General features: G+C 50.3%; 1 protein-coding gene across 1 annotated transcript in view; it reads left to right on the forward strand.

The window, feature by feature from the left end:
- The window catches only part of LRRC75A (leucine rich repeat containing 75A), a 49,539-nt gene that overhangs the window by 24,744 nt on the left and 6,083 nt on the right, over positions 1-18,712 (forward strand). The window contains exon 2 of the mRNA XM_019641546.1: positions 9,860-9,988. Coding sequence (XP_019497091.1) covers positions 9,860-9,988 — 129 coding nt within the window. The remainder of the gene's footprint in view (positions 1-9,859; positions 9,989-18,712) is intronic.

An 18,712-nucleotide genomic window follows, 5' to 3' on the forward strand; every position in this document is an offset into this window, starting at 1 on the left:
AAGTTGCTGTTCTTTTCTTCTTCAGTCTAGTTGTGGAAGACGTCACTTCACTGACCCATGTTAGTATTATCATTGCACTTTTCCCGGGTGAGGCAGTTACTCACCAGCCATTGGACGGCTGCTCACAACAGCTCACAAAAGCACATGCCAGCTGTCGGCCAGCCCCACTGCAGCCTACACTGCTGCCAGAGACTCAAGGCAGCCCAGCTCCAGGTCAAGCTGTTGTTCAGCATCTTAGCTGTAGAGGGCACAGTGTGACTGGCCCTCATGTGGGATCCGAATCGGGGCCCTGCTGCTCAGAGCTGGCGTCCCAAGCCAACTCCTAACTAACGCGCCACTTGGCTGGCCCTCACCATACTGTTTTCCACAGTGACTGCACCATTTTACATTGCCACCAGCAGTGCACGAGTATTCTAACTGCTCTATATTCTAGTGTGCGTGTGTGTGGGGGGGGGGCAGAGGGGCAGGGAATCTAAGAACTGGATCAGCCAAAGAAGATAAGTTGATTTGTATTAGGAAGGGTGCTAAGAGGGCTTGCAGGGTGGAGATGAGAAGTTGAGGGACAGATGAGGTTGTTGGAGAAACACAGAAGAGATTTTAGGAGTTTTGGGGGGTGTCACGAAGGAATACCCTTTTGATGACATTGAGAGATTGTCGTAAAGATATCAACTGCTTTTCAGGCTACCTTATATATTCAACTGATGCTCCTAGGAAGGGGACAGTATGCTGGGACTGGCTAGGAGAGGCAGGTAGAGGTGGGTGGCAAAGACAATCCTATGGATATCTGGGCAGAAAAAGCAGCTGAGGACACAAAAATCAGGCAGCCTCAGAGTGGTCTGCTGTGCCGAATGTCCAAGGGCAGTCAAGAGACGAAGAAGGACTATGGTATTTTGAAAGGGGTTTCGCTCTAGCCAGGTTGTCTTCAGGTGCAACTCAGCGTAAAGGATTTTTCAGATCGACTGGAGCTCAGAGAAGAAAGCATCAGTGTATGCATTCCGAGGGGAGGACTTGTTCTGGATGACGTTCTCCAGCAGTGCAAGAACACAAAGTACAGGCATGCATCCAGTCACGGGAAGGACTGAGAAGTGGCCACCGGCATGCCAGCTCAGTCCCAACGGCTTGCAAATCTGTGTCCAAACCTGAATGCAAAAAAACCCCAAATTGTATTATTGATAGAGTCGTCTTAACATCAAAAACAATAAGATTCATAATCAGGATCCAAAATCTCCAGCTTTACCAACAAAGGGCAAGAAGGGAGGAGCTGGCACAGGCAAGTGTTAAAATAACCTGGTGACCCTTCACCCCAGCTGCTTTCTTGATGATGCTGGCTTGTTTCCTTAGATGCTGCCCTGGGTCCTGGGCCCCTGTGGTGCTAGCTCACTAGTCCAGGGCAGCGTCTTGGATTGAACATTGCTCCTTCTCCCAGACACTTAGCTGTGGGCATGGGGTGAGCTTCCTCTCCCAGATCTCTCAGCACCACCCCACAAAACTGCCCCTGGGGAGCCTCACTGAGGGATCAGAGTGATGGGGGAGAGGAGAGCTAGCTAGCTGTGTGTCGTTTGGGAGTTTTTCCAGGACCAAGACGGAAGGCCTTGGGAAGAGAAACGCTTCCCAGGGGCTCACCTACCCTCCGGTTAGCCCCTTTCTCCCAGAGTACCCTATTCTCCTAACCCTGCAGTTCTTAAACTTCTTTTGGTATTAGGATCCCTCTTTATACTCTTTTTTAAAATTAAGGTATAATAGACATCTAACATTGTGTAAGTTTAAGGTGTGCCATATATTGATTTGACACATTTATATTGCAATATGGTTGTCATTATAGCATCATCTAACACCCCTATTGTGCTGCATAATTATTTCTTCTAGTGGCAGGAACAATTAAGAGCTAGTCTCTTAGCAAGTTGAATGTTTCCAATACAGCTTTGTTGTCTATAATCACTGTACCGTGCATTAGGTCTCCAGGACTTCTTGTTACCAGGTGTGATCAAAAAATATGGTGACTGCCTAAATTTAAAAAATTTATTACAGGGCCGGGCGAGTGGCTCAGTTGGTTAAGAGCTCGCTCAAGAGTTTGAGCTCTGAGCAACAGCGGTTCGAGTCCAGCCCGAGCTGAGCAGCTGCTGAGCTGCCAACAGGTAGCAGGATGGCTCAGCTAAAAAAAAAAAAAAAAATTTATTACAGTAAAAGGCACATTGCCATTAATCCCCCTCAACAAACTCCCCCTCACTTTAAACACACTTATCCCATCGTCCTTGCCACTTTCCAAAGCAGTTCTGGAAGTCCTCTTTCGTGAGTGTCTTTAGTTTACTGATGTGGCTGCCTCAATATCCTGAATCCATTCAAAACGTTTACCTTTCAAGGTCATTTTGACTTTGGGGAAGAGCCAGAAGTCACACTGTGCCAGATCCTGTGAATAAGGTGGATGAGGACACACCATAATGTTTTTATTTGACAGAAATTGCTGTACCAGAAGCAATATGTAACATGGAGCCCTTTTGTGATGAAAAAATAAGGTGAATTCTGCTGCCAAGTGCCATCCAATGGAAAGGCAGGGATCTTCAATACAGGAAGCTGCACATTGAACCTTAATAACAGTGTGTGACAAGTTTCTACTTGTTTGGTGCAGTCAGTCAGGTGTGAGCTATGATTGAGAGAAGAAGGTGTGTTTTAAAGTGTGCTGTAGGGCCAGCTGAGTGGCGTGTTGGTTAAGAGCTGGCTTGGGATACCAGCTCTGAGCAGCAGGGCCCCCGGTTCGGATCCCACATGAGGGCCAGTGACACTGCCCTCTCAGCTAAGATGGTGAACAAAAGCTCAACCTGGAGTTGGGCTGCCTTGAGTCGCCGGCGACAGTGTAGGCTGCAGCCCCTGCTGCAGTGGGCTGCCATAAGCTGCCAAGAGCTGCCATGAGCGGCCGTCCAGAAGCCGGCGACCAATCTGCCTCATGCGGGAAGAGCGCAATGATAATACCAATAGGGGCCAGTGAAGCGATGTCCTCCACAACTAGACTGAAGAACAAAAAAGGACAGCAACTTGTCTGTTCCCCTTCCCCTGATTCCCCAGCGCTGTTCCCCTCCCCCAATTCCCCAATTAAAAAAACCTTTAAGAAAAATAAAATAAAGTGTGCTGTAAATCATCGTCCATCATGACAATGCTCCATGTCACACATCACTTCTGGTATATGGCAGTTTCTGTCAAATAAAAACATTACGGTGTGTCCTCATCCACCTTATTCACCAGATCTGGCACCGTGTGACTTCTGGCTCTTCCCCAAAGTCAAAATGATTCAGGACATCAAGGCAGCCACGACAGCGCAACTAAAGGCACTCACGAAAGAGGACTTCCAGAACTGCTTCAGAAAGTGGCCAGAACGATGGAATAAATGTGTTCGAAGCGAGGGGAGAATGTTTTGGTGGGATTAATGGCAGTGTGTCTTTTACTGTAATAATTTTTTTTTAAATTTAAACATTCACCCTATTGTTTGATCACACTTTGTATGTGCACCTCTTCCATTCCCCCAGTCCCTGGTAATCACCATTCCACTCTTTTTTGATTTTGGTTCTTTTTAGATTACACATATATAAGAGATAGACAGTACTTGTCTTTCTCTGTCTGACTTATCTCTCTTAGTATACTGTCCTCAGGGTCCATCCATGTTGTAGCAAATGGCAGGATGTCCTTTCTCATGGCTGAGTAGTGTTCTGTTGTATGTATATACCACATCTTTTTCCATTTATCCATTGATGGACATTTAGGTTGTTTTCATGTCTTGGCTATTTTGAATAATAATGCTGCAGTGGACATGGGAGTACAGATACTTACCTCTTCGATAACCTATTTTCATTTCCTTTGGATATATATCCAGAAGTGGGATTGCTGGATTGTATGGTAGTTCTATTACATTTTTAATTTTTTGAGGAACATTTATACTCTAAAATTATTGAGGACATCAAAGAGGTTTTCTGTTTGTGGGTTATATCTAACGAATGCTATTTACTATATTAGAAATCAAAACAAAAATATTTTAAAGATTTATTTACTCATTTTAAAATTAATACTGAGCTCATGTCTGAAAGAAATTTTTATAAAAATAACTATATTTTCCAAAAGAAAAAAATTTAGTGAAAAGTGGCATTGTTTCATGGTTTTGTGAATCTCTTTAATGTGTGGCTTAACAGAAGATAGCTGGGTTCTTATACCTGCTGCTTCTGCATTTGGTCTCTTGTGATTGTTTCGATTGAAGTCTACGAAGATGTAGCATCACGTTGATATGTCATTGGAAAGAAGGGGGCAGAGCCTCTGAAAGGGTCTCAGGGACCCCTTCACACTTTGAGAAATGCTGTTCTAATCTTTCTATGTAAATCTCCACTTTTTGGAAAGCCATATTCCTCACCCTAGCATCTCTCTTTTCCTTGGAACGAGTCCCCAGACCTGGTTCTTCAAGCTCAAGTATCATGGGGTCCACGCTTCTGTGAGGGGACATGTGCTGGCCATTGGCCCCCTTGGTCCCAGGCCAGTGACATCCTCCAAGCCAAGTGGTGACTCAGGCATACTTGCTGATGTTCCCAGGTTTTCTATCAGGAACGGTCCACATGCACAGTTCCTAGAGATTGTATCATTTAGACTGGTGAGGAAGTTAGGATTTTCTTTGCTCCCTAGTATTTTCAAGACAGACTAGCCCCTTCAAGGCCAAAGCTGTTTGTAGGGCTGTGTGGAGGAGCTACGTGATCCTTTCGCCCCCCACCCCCATGATGCAGCAGGCACCACTGGGGGAGAGTAGAGTGGAGCAGAGCGTTGGAGGCCCCTGTTGGGCATTGTTAGTGGGGCCTTTGGTGCAAAGTCCTAACATAGTCATCCCTGGTAAATTGGCTTGGGGGTGGGGGGTGCATGGAGAGGACAACAAGGAGGCCAGAAGTGACCCAAGGTCCTCAGGACACATGAAGTGTCCTAAAGCAGCACAAGCATTCCGTGGGCCTAGGTGGGGTTAAAGTAAAGAAATAAAGCAATAAAATGAGCAGCAGCCTTTGTCTAGTCCCATCTCGTTTCCTCTGTTGCGGCTTCTTGTAACCAGGAGCCCTGGGACCTTCAGGAGCCCCACCTCAGCTGCAATTCACAGGGAGGGCGGTGGCCATGACTCACAGTTGCCCAAAGCACAGCGAGCAGGGCCACGTCTGCCTTCCTGGGGAGACCCTCCTCCTTACTCCCTTCCTGCCTTCCCACCCTCTTCCCCTCCCAAGCAAGGACTAAATGAATTCAGACAACAGCAGCCTGGAGAGATGGAGCCACTATCAGCACACTGGTCACCCAGAGTGACAGGAGGACATGGAGGGAGGGGGATCTGGGGTAGGACGTTTTGCATCCTCCCAGAACTTCCTCAGCCTCCTGGATGGCCTCTAATGGCCTGGAAAGGAGGAGCAAATGGGGAGATGGGGCAGGGCTGCTAGGAACACAAAAACCCACGCAGTCATCCAGCCCAGGATTTTCAAACTTTACTTTGACTACAGAACATTTTTTTTTTTTTAATACCGAGGGGTAGCCAGTAGAGCTCCTCTGCTGAGAGCTTGGCCTGCCCGCAGCCTTGCTGACTCTTTTGACCTCTTTCTTGTTGCCATCAGCCTCAAAATCTTGGAACACAGTTTGGTAATTGCTAGTGCAATTCATCCATTTCACAGATGGGGAACAGATCCCAAGAGGGGAGAAGGTCTGTTGCCTACAGACTTACGTGACTTGGGGATTGGGTGGAGCCTATAATCCAGTGCATTCTCCCAGGAACATGCAGGGACGACTATAAGAGGAGACCGCCTCGCGTGTCTCAGGCAGGGATACACACTGAGGAGAGGGCTACACGGGCGAAGCAGAGGAAGATGGAGGCTGGTGTTAAGTCCACAACCTGAGGCTCTCAGCTCTTACAACATGGCAGCCAACCTGCAAGACAGGCAGAAAAGGAAAAATACATCCATCTTCTGTCTTCTTCCTGTGGCCACAAATCTAGCTCCTGACCATGGGAATAACCACCCCTCTATTCCCACCCCAGACTCTGCCCTCTGCCCCACCTTCCTGCCCTAGAGAAGGGCAGCCTCAGCCCTTTAACACATGGGCCTTCTCAGACCCTAGAATACAAGCCCTTGGACTCTCCCCCTTCCTGCTTTCCCAGCCTCCTCCTGCCCCAGGGAGGGTGAGGCCATGTTTTTCTACACTACTGGGTAATAGTTTGTGTTCTGAGGTCATGAATGTCCCCAGGGCTCCAGCTTGCCCTGACTACCGTGAGGCCTAGCAGGATTGTGTGCAACAAGTTCCCTGTCCTGCCCCGACTCCTGGGTTTTTCTGGAGAGGCAGGTCATGGCTTTTGTGATATCCTCAAGTGGGTCTGTGGTCCAAAAACAGGTTAAGAAACACTGCATGAGGGGAGGAGAGTGGGGAGGGCACACAGGGTAAGGGAGGAGGTGGGGGGAGGTATATTAGTGATTCTCTTCCCAGTGGGGGAACATGTGTTGTTACTGGGTTTTTTTTCCTCTCACCTACCTGTGATGCTGGGTCACTGTCCCCATTTAACAGATGAGGAAGCTGAGGCTGGTGACATTAGTTCACTTGCCCAGGATGCATCCTGGCTGAGGGATTGGACAAGCCAGGGCAGAGACAGGTCCAAGGCAGTGTTGCACGTGGTTCTACAGAGGAGAGGCCCTCAGCTCTTACAACATGGCAACCAGCACTTCAGAACCCCCGCCTGCATCCATGCCAAGCCTTGAGCCCCCAGATCTGGGTCCTCAGTAAATTATTTCAGGAGCCAGAGGACATAGTGCAGGTCATGGGGGCTGGCCTCTGAGCTTCATTCCTGCTGAATAGAAAACAGAGACCCCAAGACTGGCCCCTTGGTGTCCTCAGTTAAGCTTGAAACCCACTCCTTTCTAACAGGAGGAGGAAACAAAGTGCCCGTAACCATCGCAGGTAGGACCTGGCTGGAGCGTGGCTCAGCAAGGCTCCCAACAGAGGCAGAGGACATGGCACCCCTGCCCTTCCAGGTCCATCCAGCCAAGACCCTGTCTTACTTTGCTCTTAGAAATGTCTACCACCATACCACAGGACAACATCCCTGCCATCCAGTCTACCTCTTGCCCAGCCCTCCACAGGGGTAGATAAGGCAGAGCAATCCTTCAAAAATAGGCCCACCCCCCCACCATTCCTGAAAATTTTTTAACATATTTATTACATGTGATTTTTTTTCTTTCATTGTTATTGAGATATAATTGAGATACAGCACTGTAAAGTTTAAGGTAGACAGCATAATGGCTTAACATATGTTGTGAAACGATTACCACAGTAAGTTCAGTTAACATCCATCACTTTATATAATTAGAAGAAAAGAAAATAGAAAAAATGGTTTTTTGCTTGTGATGAGCACTTTTAGGATGTTAAGGAACAAAATTCATTTGAGTAAACTTGAAGATCTAATTGGCTTTATTAAGCAATTCATGAATTGGGCAGCACCTCATCTTGTAAATAAAAAGGTACTTTGATGAGTTGTACAAAATGGAAGGTTTTTATAAGCAGAAAGGGAGGAACTAAGAAGTTTAAAAAGTGGATTATTTCAGGTAAGTTCTTTCCTTGGGGAAGGTGGGGTTCTTATCAAGCATGTCACCTCACTAGTGCTGACCAGAAAATTCCAGGCTGAGTGGTTTAAAATTCCACTCCTTGGAGAGAGGCTGGAATTGCGATTAGATTAGTTATCAAGTTTTTGTTTGGTGATGTGGCTTAGCAAAAGTGACTCCATTTTGGCCTGTTTTTTAACAAGAACCTACTCTCTTAACAACTTTCAAATATGCCATACAGCAGTGTTAATTGTAGTCATCAGTTGGCACATTCCATTCCAGCAATTCTTTTTTTTTTTTTATAAGATTGTATTGGGTAATTGGGGGATGGGAACAGCACTGGGGAATTGGGGGAAGGGGAACAGACAAGTTGCTGTCGTTTTGTTCTTCAGTCCTAGTTGTGGAGGACGTTGCTTTACTGGCCCAAGTTGGCACCATCATTGCGCTCTTCCCAGGCGAGGCAGATCAGTCGCCGGCTTCTGGACGGCCGCTTACGGCGGCTGCCGGCTACACACGGTAGCCCATGTGTGTAAGCCCATGGCAACCCACTGCAGCAGGGGCTGCAGCCTACGCTGTCGCAGGTGACTCACAGCAGCCCAGCTCCAGGTTGAGCTGTTGTTCAGCATCTTAGCTGTAGAGGGCAGTGTCACTGGCCCTCATATGTGGGATCTGAACCGGGGCCCTCTGGCGTCCCAAGCAAGCTCTTAACTAACGCGCCACTTGGCCAGCCCCCATTCCAGCAATTCTGACAGTTAAAGAAGTCAGCCGCTCTAGGCCTTAATTTCTTCATGTGTAAATTGGGAATAATGATGCCCAGCCTACTTGCCTTACAGGGATTTCTAAGAATCACATGGGGAAAAGGCATTTTTAAAAGTTCAAGATATCTCACTGAAATGACAGCAAACTGCTGCTGGGACTTACCCATCACCCACACACATCCTGTCCCCAGGTCACTGGACCCTGGCAGCCTGGGTGGGGAGCCTCCTTCTCTGGGCTTGTGCTGAGGCAGCTCCACATGTGGCTTGGGGGCCTGGGGAGCTTAGGGTGAGGGCAGACAAAGTGGGTGGTGCCTGCTTTCCCTGCCCACCCTCAGTGGCCCCCTTGGTCCTCAGGGTAGAGTGGGGGCAATCCCTGGGGTGAGAATGTCGTCATTGCCTGGTTTGTGCAAGGTACCAAACTAGGAGCAGGAACCACAGCTCCCACCCAAGGACAACAGAATTTGGGGAGAGGAGTTTGAGAAAAGACAGAAGGTATACCCTTGCTTTTTCACCTATAAAGGGCATAAAGTTTAGTACAACACTCTAGGGTAGAAAACCATGTTTCTTTACTTCTGTAAAGCAATTTACTCTATTTTAAGCTCCCGCCAGCTTGGCTGGTAGAAAATTCAACTTAGTCGTGTTTGAGCCACCAGCCCTTTCCTTGGGGTTGTGCAAGAATCTTGGGGTCCTACACAACCCAGAACATTTGGAGCAGGGTCCTTGGGTCCTAATCCACACTGGTCACTACTCTTGGCCAAGCCCCTAAAATCCCTTGCTGGTGGGCAGAGGTCTCTGCAGGGGCTCTCAGCCTGGGCTCTTAGTGTAAGGACCTCTCAAACCCTTGTCCTGCCTCAGGCTTAGGGCACCTCTGTCCCAATGGTTTCTGCCGCTCTTCCTGCCCAATGCAGTGTGCCTTGCACCAGGCTCCCTCCCCTCCCAATAGGAGGACCCACATGATACCCTTTCTTTGGGAGCCCTAGTGGGGTTTTCTCCTGGTGCCTGGCAGCTTCTGCCATCAACCCCACAACTCAGAAACACCCCAACACAAAGGGACACTAAGGTTGGATCAGAGGAGCAGTAAAAATGACTTCAGGAGCAAGAAGAAAACAAATATCAATGCATGGTCCTGTCACAGCCGGGGAATTTACTGTACATGCCGTTTTGAAAGTTTGCCCCAGATGGAGAAGCAGCCATGAGTGCCACACCTGGCCAGCTGTCACTGGCTTCATTCTTGGGGAATTTGAGAGGCGATGGCTGGGGGGCTATTGTGGGAGAGGGCCATAAACTGGGCAGGCCAGCTCTGCAGGAGCTGGCCTGGCCCCCTGGGGGGAAGTTCTGTAGATACTGCCTTGCAGGTTGGGAAGCCTCTTTGAAGGGGGAGAGGGGGTCCCCTCCCTTGCCAGGGCTTTGCTATGGGAGAGGCTGAGCTGCCACCAGGGGGCTGCTCTGGGCATTTGGGTGGGACTGGTGGGTGGGGCGGGACTGCCCCTGACCTCTGGGCACCCTTTACTCTTGCAGGACCTAGGCATGGAGTCGACCTCGCTGGATGACGTTCTGTACCGCTATGCCAGCTTCCGGAACCTGGTGGACCCCATCACACACGATCTCATCATCAGCCTGGCCCGCTACATCCACTGTCCCAAGCCGGTAGGGAGGCTGTGGTCCAAGCCAGCCAGGTCTAGGGGTGTGAGGCAGGCCCCTTTCTGAGCAGAGCAGCTCAGTGCCCAAGGAGGATGGGCCTCCACACAGGCACCAAGAGGGCAGGCCTGTGATGCCCACCTATCCTGAGGCCCAGCATCCATGGCAGAGGCTGCCCGTTGGCACCATCAGCACAGGTCTTGTTTGGCCCATGCGGAGTTTTAAATCTGGATTCATTAAAAAATCAGAATATTTCACACAATCCCTATATTCAGCTGCCCTGAAAAAATGGAGCGCTAGCAACATGAAGCCCTCATTTCTATGTGGCTCCTGTTCTATGGAGCCAGGGCCACCACGTACAGTTATGTAGCTTGTGCCCTGCACAAAGACATACAAACACAGAGATGGCCGGGGTTGGGGGAGACAGGAGACAGTTCAAATCCAGCTCTCTTTGACCACTAAGCCACGGGCACTGGTGCAAGATTGTGTCCACCTAGATGCGAGCTTTTTCTTCTTTGCACAGAGGTACCATATAAGTCTAGCAATGGCCCTGCATGGCGCTCTCCGGTTTGCCTGTCCCCGCCACTCCCAGTTGTCTTCTCTCTGAGGCTGAGTGTTATTGTATACCCACCCACTTGCCTCGTGTCCACTGCCTGCCTGGCTTCAGGAGCTGAGCAGGAAAAGCTCCAGGGCTGTCTGGGCTTCACGGGCTCTGCTCAGCCCCTGCCAGATGGGAGGGTCTGCCCCTCTGCCTGTTGGCTCCAGGGCCCAGGCTGGCTTACCCAGACCTGCCCATCAGGACCCGGGCAGGGAAGGGGAGGGCCACAGGTGGGGCAGCTCCATGCTTGAGCTTTTCTCTATGTTGTTTTGGTTCCTTCTCTTCCACCCCTCATTTTCCAGCCCAAAAGAAGTGCTTCCTCTGTGTCAGGGGCAGGAAGCCAGAGCAGGTCCAAGAAGTGCTGGGAGGCCACTTCCTGTTTCAGAGCGGGATCTGGGATAAGAGTGAGGAGACGGTTCCCAGCCCACCCCTCGTTCGGCCTGAGTGCGGACTTGAACATGGTCACCCAGGGGGCTGGAACCTTACTTGGGGCTGACCTGCCATCTGGGGCTTTGTCTAGGTCTTCTCTCCAGCTTCTGGGACTATTTGGTGCCAAGACTTGGAGGTTGGGGGCTAGCGATGGAGGGCTGGGAGAAGGTTGGGAGCAGGTGTGGGGGGATGCAGCAGAAGGCAGGAATGCTGGGCTCAAGTATGTGAAGGTAAGAAAAAGCCTGTGACGAGGACTGGTGGACTGGGAGCCTCAAGGCCTAGGGAAGAGAAGCTGCTGCCAGGAGCCACGGGAACTGGCTCTACTCGTTCAGATGATGCCTGGCTCAGCGTGGGGGAGCTGAGACCAGGCCTGTAGGAGGCTCTGCAGGTGCCAGACCCCTGCCTTTTCTAGAGCATGGATCTAGTTACCCACAGGTGAGAAGGGTGACAGGCTCTAGGCCACTCAAAGCAGCTCAGTAGGAGAGATGTTACCTTTATGCCCAGTTTAGTGTTGAAGAAGGTGAAGTTCAGGTAATGAAGTGATCTGAGAAAGGCCACACCCCAGGTGAGAACCCCAGCGGGGAGTTGGGCCCTGGTGCTAGGCAGAGATCAGGGTGCTCAGATGCTGAGTCTCTGGGCTGTCAGTGCTCACTCTGGGTGCACATGGCTGCGACCAATCCAGGGGGAGCAGGGGCCTGTGGGGAGTAGCTGAGCACCCCTCCTCCCTTCATACAGGAAGAGCCTGCAGGTGGTTAACTGCGCATGTCAGGCCCCAGAAACAGGACAGGCCTAAGAAGGAGGGGTGGCCAAGGGTCCAGCACTGTGATCTGTTCCTTCCATCTGGGTGGGGACAAGAGGAGTCATACCTGGGTTGTCTTACCTCAGGCTGCTATAACAAATTACCATTGACTGGGTAGCTTATAAACAGAAATTGATTACTCACGGGAAGCTGGAAGTCCAAGATCAGGGTGTCAGCATGGTCAGGTTCCTGGTGAGAGCCCTCTTCTTGGTTTGCAGACAGCTGCCTTCTTGCTCTGTCCTCACGTGGCAGAAAGGAAGGGAGCTAACTCTCTGGTCTCTTCTTATAACTCTCATAACCTCAGTTTATCCTGATTACCTCCCAAAGGCCCTACGTCCAAACACCATCACATTGAGATTGGGGTTCAACATATGAATTGAGGGGACATAAACATTCTGTCCATTGCATGGGTGTAACTTTTCTCAGATCACTTAATTAGCTGAACCTCATTTTCCTCAACGAAGGTGGGCCCAACAATACTCTCTCCTGTAGGGCTGTTCAGTGACATGATTCTCGAAGCACTGGTGTGTACCTGGCACAGCTAAGTGCTCCATGAGCAGAAGCTGAGGTGTAACTAATCAGTGAGCATCGACCACACTGCAAGCAGGGTTCTCAGACCTAGCAGGCCAATTGTGGGACATGGTGGCAAGTAAGACATGACTGTAGAGCCCAGCCCTTGTGGGCTCAGAGTCTTGGAAATTACCAGGTTGGCCTCCCACCCAGATTTCCAGAGCCAGCCAGAGTGGGGTTAACCCCGGGGCCTGGCCAGTCCTGGCCATGTCCTCCTCCAGGGCTACTGGGACAGCCTCTGGGCCTCCTCCCTATGCTCTGGGAGCAGCCAGACAGCCATTATAAAGGTAAATTGGATCACATATCTACTTGCTAAAAAAGATTCCATGCAGCGTTGTGTTGTAATTTAAATAACTCCGTACCTGGCCTTGCCGGAACCTCCAACTCATCTCATTTTTCTCACTCTCCACCCTGTGACTCTGCTCTAGCCACATGGGCCTCCTCTGTTCCTGGGGCATCCATATCCTTTCCTACCTTAGGGATTTGGCTGTCATGCCTGGCCACACCTGTCTCCTCTGTCTGAGGTTCCCTCTCCTCCAGACTCAGACTGAATATCACCTCTTAGAGGCCTTCTTTGATCAGCCTACCTTACATTGGTCTCCCAATCAGCCTCTATCTCAGGCCCTGTTTATTTCTTCATTTCACTCACTGGTCTCCAAAATTACCTTGCTTATTTATTTGTTGGCTAACGTATTGTCTGCTTCCACATTGGAATATAAACTCCAGTGGGATAACATACAGCATCTGCCCTGTTCACAGTTACATCCTACACCAGGTAGGGCCCTGCCAGGAAGCGGGAGACCCTTTCCATTGTGAATTTTTAAGAGAGTTTATTAAGGGGCTATTTCCAGGGCTGTCCGCAGGATCAAGGAAGTGAACAGCTGACACTGAGACCCCCAAAATCTAGTAGCACAGGAAGTCGTTACCATGGAAGGGGCTGCAGGTGGAGGCTGTGTTGCTGGAGCCAGAATGGGAATGCCTTCCAGAACCGTGCTGTATTTTCTGTTGCTGCCTAACAAGTCTCCCCAAAGCTTAAGGGCTTAAAACAACACACATTTATTGCTGTACAGCCTCTAGGGCAGGAATTCTGGAGCAGCTTAGCTAGGTAGTTCTAGCGTAGGGTCTCTCAAAGCACTGGCCAAGGCTGCATGTATCTGAATGCTTGAGAGAGCGTGGCAGGCCCACTTCCAGGACGGCACATTGCATGGTCATTGGCAGGAGGCCTCAGTTTCTTCCCACATGGACTTCTCCATAGGACTGCTTGAGTGTCCTTACATCATAGCAGCTGGCTCCTCCCAGAGCGGGTGATCCAAGAGAAAGCAAGGCAGAAACCACAATATCTTTTATGACCTAGTCTCAGAAGTAACATACCATCACTGCTGCCATGTCCTACTGTTGGCCCGAATCAACCCCGAGATAGTACAGGAGACTATATGGGAGCACATGTACCAGGAGGCCAGGATCGTGGAGGCTTTTTTGGAAGCTGACTGCCACACAAGTTAAAGCAGGAAGAGAATGAGAAAAAATAAGTCCCTTGACCTTTTTCTCTTCCTGCCTTCCGACTCTCCCAATTGCTCCCATTAGCTTAACCTAAATGGGAACCAGGGGCAAAAGGGCTGCGTGTGTGACGCCGTCTGTGGAGCTCAGCCTTCAGAGCATAGAAAAGGGCAGAGAATGGACTGAGAAGAGAGAGTCAACAGAAAACACAGCACACAGTCTGCAGTGCAGAGTAGGCCAGGCAGTCGGTATTTGATGAATGAATGAATTTATGAATGAATGAGGGGAGCCTTTAGGTATACAGCAGTGGAAGGCATTGCTTGTTTGGGTCCTGGGGTCAGCAAACAAATGTGCCTGGGGAAGTGAAGATGGCAGGTGGGTGTCGCTGTCTGACAGTTGAGGTGGAGCAGTGTCCCTATAGCAGGACCCCTCCTGGAGGGGAGTGCAGGTCTGCCTTGAGCATCTTTCCTGACAGGTCAGTGAGAGTCCCTCAGATTTTTCTCCAGGGCCCCCAGCATTGGGCGGTTCCTGAGAGGCTGCTGCCCCGATCCACGCTCCACCCTGCAGTGCAGTGCTAGTCACTGCTTGCCCCTCTCCTGCCTTCTCCTTCCTCTCCCACACGTGGGAGAAAGAGCTACAGAATTGATTCCGAAAACTGCCTTTGAGCCTCCATTGTGGGTGAGGACTCTGCTGCAAGTACCAGAATCCCACTCGAGCTGCCTCAAGCTATTGTAGAAAGAGAATTTATTCTGATACTGAGGGGTCTTGGGCCCAAAGGCAACCAAGCTTGAAAGAGGGACTAGAACCACAGACAAACTGCAAACATCTCCCCTCTGCTACCTCTCCCACCCTACCCTACCCCATACCACACTCTCCACTCCCTCTTTCCCAGGCCTCAGGGCAGGAAATAGAGCTGAGGTGGCTTCCCAATTACAGGTTAGTGTCCGGTCCTGAGGAGTCAGAGTGTGTCTCTGTCTTGTCATGATTCCCAGGAAAGGGGAGATTGGCTGCACTCTGCCAGTGCCCACTTCTGGACCAATCAGCTGTAGCTTGGGAGTGGGGTCTGGTTGCACAAAAGGGCTGCTGGACTGCAGCATTTTCAGAAGGTCCCAGAGGGCAGCAGATGATGGATCAGAGTGTTGAGTGCAGTGCCTATGGATGCGATGCCTGTTGTCAGAGCTCCCCAGCCAGGGTTGCACAGGGGGCACGCAGGATTGCACAAGTAGCTGCTCTGTACCTGGGAGGCAGCTGTTTCTTAATGCTGAAACCACACAGAAAGAGCACTTCCTCCTACTCCTTTCCCTACCTTCTCTTCTTACTCCATCTCTGGGCCTGGCCTGCTTTGTCCTGTTCTCCACAGGAGGGTGCCCTGGAAGGGGCTTCAAAAAGTGATGGAGCTGAGAAAACATTGGATGGGCCTGCTTATGGCTATTCTGTGTGCAATTGATAGACATGCCTTGAACTAACCTAAGCGAAAGATTATCGCCAGGAGGGCAGAGCAGAACGCAGGCCCGGATGGCAGCTTGGGAGCACCAGCCTCAGAGCCTGCTGAGGTTTGGATCCTGATTCCATCTTACACGTTGTGTGGCTTGCCAATCTACTCAACCTCTTTATGTCCTGGTTCTCTCGTTTGTAAAGTGGGAATAACAGTAGCCCCTGTTTCATAGGATTGTTGTGAGTTCATGCATGCAATGCAGAGACAATACCTAACATGTACGAGTATAGTAGATGCTTGAGAAGTGTTAGCTGTTGTTTACTTAGTCCAGACAAGCGAAGGGGAGCTCTCGCTTCTGTGAAGACACTAGTTCACGTTTAGTCTCAAATCAACTATGTCAAGTGACAACATCTATTGTCCCGGTTTAATGGAAGAGGAAACAGGCTCCTGGCATCTCCTGGGTGCAGCGGGGCAGCAGTGCCGCGTCAGCCCTGTGCCTGGCCCTGCGCACGGCTGCCCCCTGGTGGCAGTGCCGGCACACTGCGGCAGCTGCTCTGCCTCTTCCTCTTGTTTCTTCCTTTAAGGCCCAAATGTCCAGGCCTAGAAGATGGAGGGAGAGCCTGTGGTTCCTGATTTTAGAAACCCTGGGAATTGGCTGGATGAGGAGCTGAAGCTGAGAAACTCAGTTTTCAGCTTTGGAGCAGGTGCTGTGGGAGAATGGCAACATTCTCTCCTGGGGTGGTCCCAGGAGAGATGCTGGGCATACCACCAGATCCCACCCACTGGTCCTTCTTGTCTTTAATGTGTATGAACCATTGCTTCTCCACCGTGGCAGCACAGGGGTATCACCTGGGGAGCTTTTAAAAACCCGCACCCGAACTGCCCACCCATTAGTGGAGTCATCCAGGCAGCAGTGTTTTCTAAAGCTTTCCGGTGATCCCAGTATGGGAGAGTCCCAGGTGAAGAACTGCGGCTCTAGATCACCATATCCATTGTCACCTCCCATTCTCCCTTCGGCCTCCAGACTTGGCCTTCACCTTGGCCCCTACCATGACCGCCCCTCCTGAAGCCTGTGCTGAACAAGCCCTCCTCAGTGGAGTCCCACCCACCCGCCTTGTCCTTGGTGTCCATGGCTCCACTTACTTCTGCTTCTCTGTCCCTTCATGTCCAATATGTCTGTGCCCCGTTGAGGTTACAGCTGTTCCTCCCTGCTCATTTCCTGGCCAGACGCTTTAATCAGATGCCAATGAACATGTCCAGCTTGGACCTGTTTTGAGCACCAGCCCCATAAATCTAATCGGATCTCCCAGCTGGAGGCCCCACAGGCCCCTCAAACTCCACATGGCCCCACATGAGCTGGTCATCACCCCTGTCCTGCCTTTTCACCCGCTTTTTCAGAGCCTCTTGCCTTCTACCTAGGTCCCAAGCCGAAAGCCGAGATCCCGCCTCATCCCGTCCCTCCCCATACCCTCTCCATCCTGTGCATTGTCAGTCAAGTGTGGTGGCCTCAGTCACTTTCGGCCCTTTCCATTGGTCTGGTGGGAATGCCCCAAACCACACATAAGTAGATGGGCCTGGCCCTGAGTCACCCTCTCTGCCTCCAGTCCACCCCTTTCTCCATCTCCCAGAGGGTGGTCTTAAAATGTACATGTGACTGTGCTGCTCCCCTTCCAGGGGTTCCCCTGCAGCCCCACAATGGAGCCCCTGCCTGCTTCACCATCCATTATTTCCCATCACATACACCATATGTCCAGGCTTAGCAAGAAATGAAGCCTAGGAATCAGGACATGTCAACTCGAGGGGTTGTAAATGCAGTTGCCCGGAGTGGCAGGTGACATTCGCTTCTCTCTCAGGCAGGCTTAGGCAATAGGAAGCAGTGAGGCTCTTGGAGAACTAGAGACCAGAGGTTTCCTCTTCCAGTCAGTCTTGGGCCTTCCTCAGTCTGCTGGATCCCTGTGCAGATATTCACCTCTTTGGACACTCAACTCCTTTCTTCCTACTTCCTGTCTTTTGTCTCACTCCCTCAGAGTCTCTTCTTCTTGCCTTTCCATCAGCCCTGGCTCTCTGAGCCTCAGTTTCCTCCTCTGTAAAATGAGGATAATGAAAGCATTTACTACACTAGGGTGTTGTGGGAATTCCATAAAGCCCTAGCGTATTGTCTGTGTGCACTAATCTATATGACAGACAATAGTAGCTTGGACCAAAGTGGTAGCCATGGAAGTAGCAAGAAGTCAGGCCTCAGATTGTCATCAGCCCCCACACCTGTAATACCCCCCTATTCCCCTAAGCCCTTGGATAAGTGACAAACTAATCCATCTGCTCTTAAAAGCCCAGCTCAGATCTGAGCCTGGGAAGAAATAATCTTCCTTCTTTACCCTGCCAGAGTTCTCTGTTTGTGCTACTCTTACAGTGCAGCACAGAGTTGATTCACTGAGCATTCCTGGAGAGCTTACTATGTGCTGAGCTGTATTCAGAGCACTTTACAAGTAATAACTCATTTAATCCTCACAAAATCCCCTATGAGGTCAGTACCATTACCCCTTCACAGGTGTGGATCAGAGAGGTCAAGAGATTTGCCCAAGGTCACACAGGAAGTGACAAAGCAAGGATTTGAATCCAATTTGGCGCCAAGTTCATGCTTTTATTTACTCAGTATGCTGCTTCTCCATTAGCAGAGTGGTGATGATGATGATAATAAGACTCAAGCTGGTGTTTACTGAGTGCTCACTCTGTGCCAGGTGCTCTGCCGAGCACTGGACGTAGGTTAATGGTTGAACCACACCACATCCATGTTGCTATCACACGTGGGTTTGCATCTAAGCATCTAAGCCCTGGCACTCTGGCCCTTGACCCTGGCACTGGACCATTTGGCAGGAGCACATGCTCTCAGCCACTCATTCTCCCAGGGCTCAGTGACTATTGAATTGACTTCCCGTGGAATGGAGTTGGAGTCTCTCTAGCATCGCTCTGCTGCACCCTTTAACCCAGAGCATTAGTTTGCTAGGGCTGCCATAGCAAAATACCACTTAAACAACAGAAATTTATTTCTCACAGTTCTAGAAGCCAGAAGGCCCCAAGATCAAGGGCTTGACAGGGTTCCTTCTGAGGCCTCTCTCCTTGGTTTGCAGATGGCCATCTTCTCCCTGTATCTTCACATAGTCTTTCCTTTGGGAGTGGCTATGTCCTCATCTCTTCTCATGAGGCACCAGTCCCACTGGGTGAGGCCCACCCACAGGACCTCATTTTACCTTAGTTACTCTTTTTTTTTTTTTTTAAGATTTTATTGGGGAATTGGGGAGGCAACAGCGTTGGGGAATCGGGGAAGGGGAACAGACAAGTTGCTGTCCTTTTGTTCTTCTGTCTAGTTGTGGAGGACGTCGCTTCACTGGCCCATGTTGGTATTAT

Source organism: Hipposideros armiger, unplaced genomic scaffold (assembly GCF_001890085.2).
Source record: "Hipposideros armiger isolate ML-2016 unplaced genomic scaffold, ASM189008v1 scaffold_61, whole genome shotgun sequence".
NCBI lineage: Eukaryota > Metazoa > Chordata > Mammalia > Chiroptera > Hipposideridae > Hipposideros > Hipposideros armiger.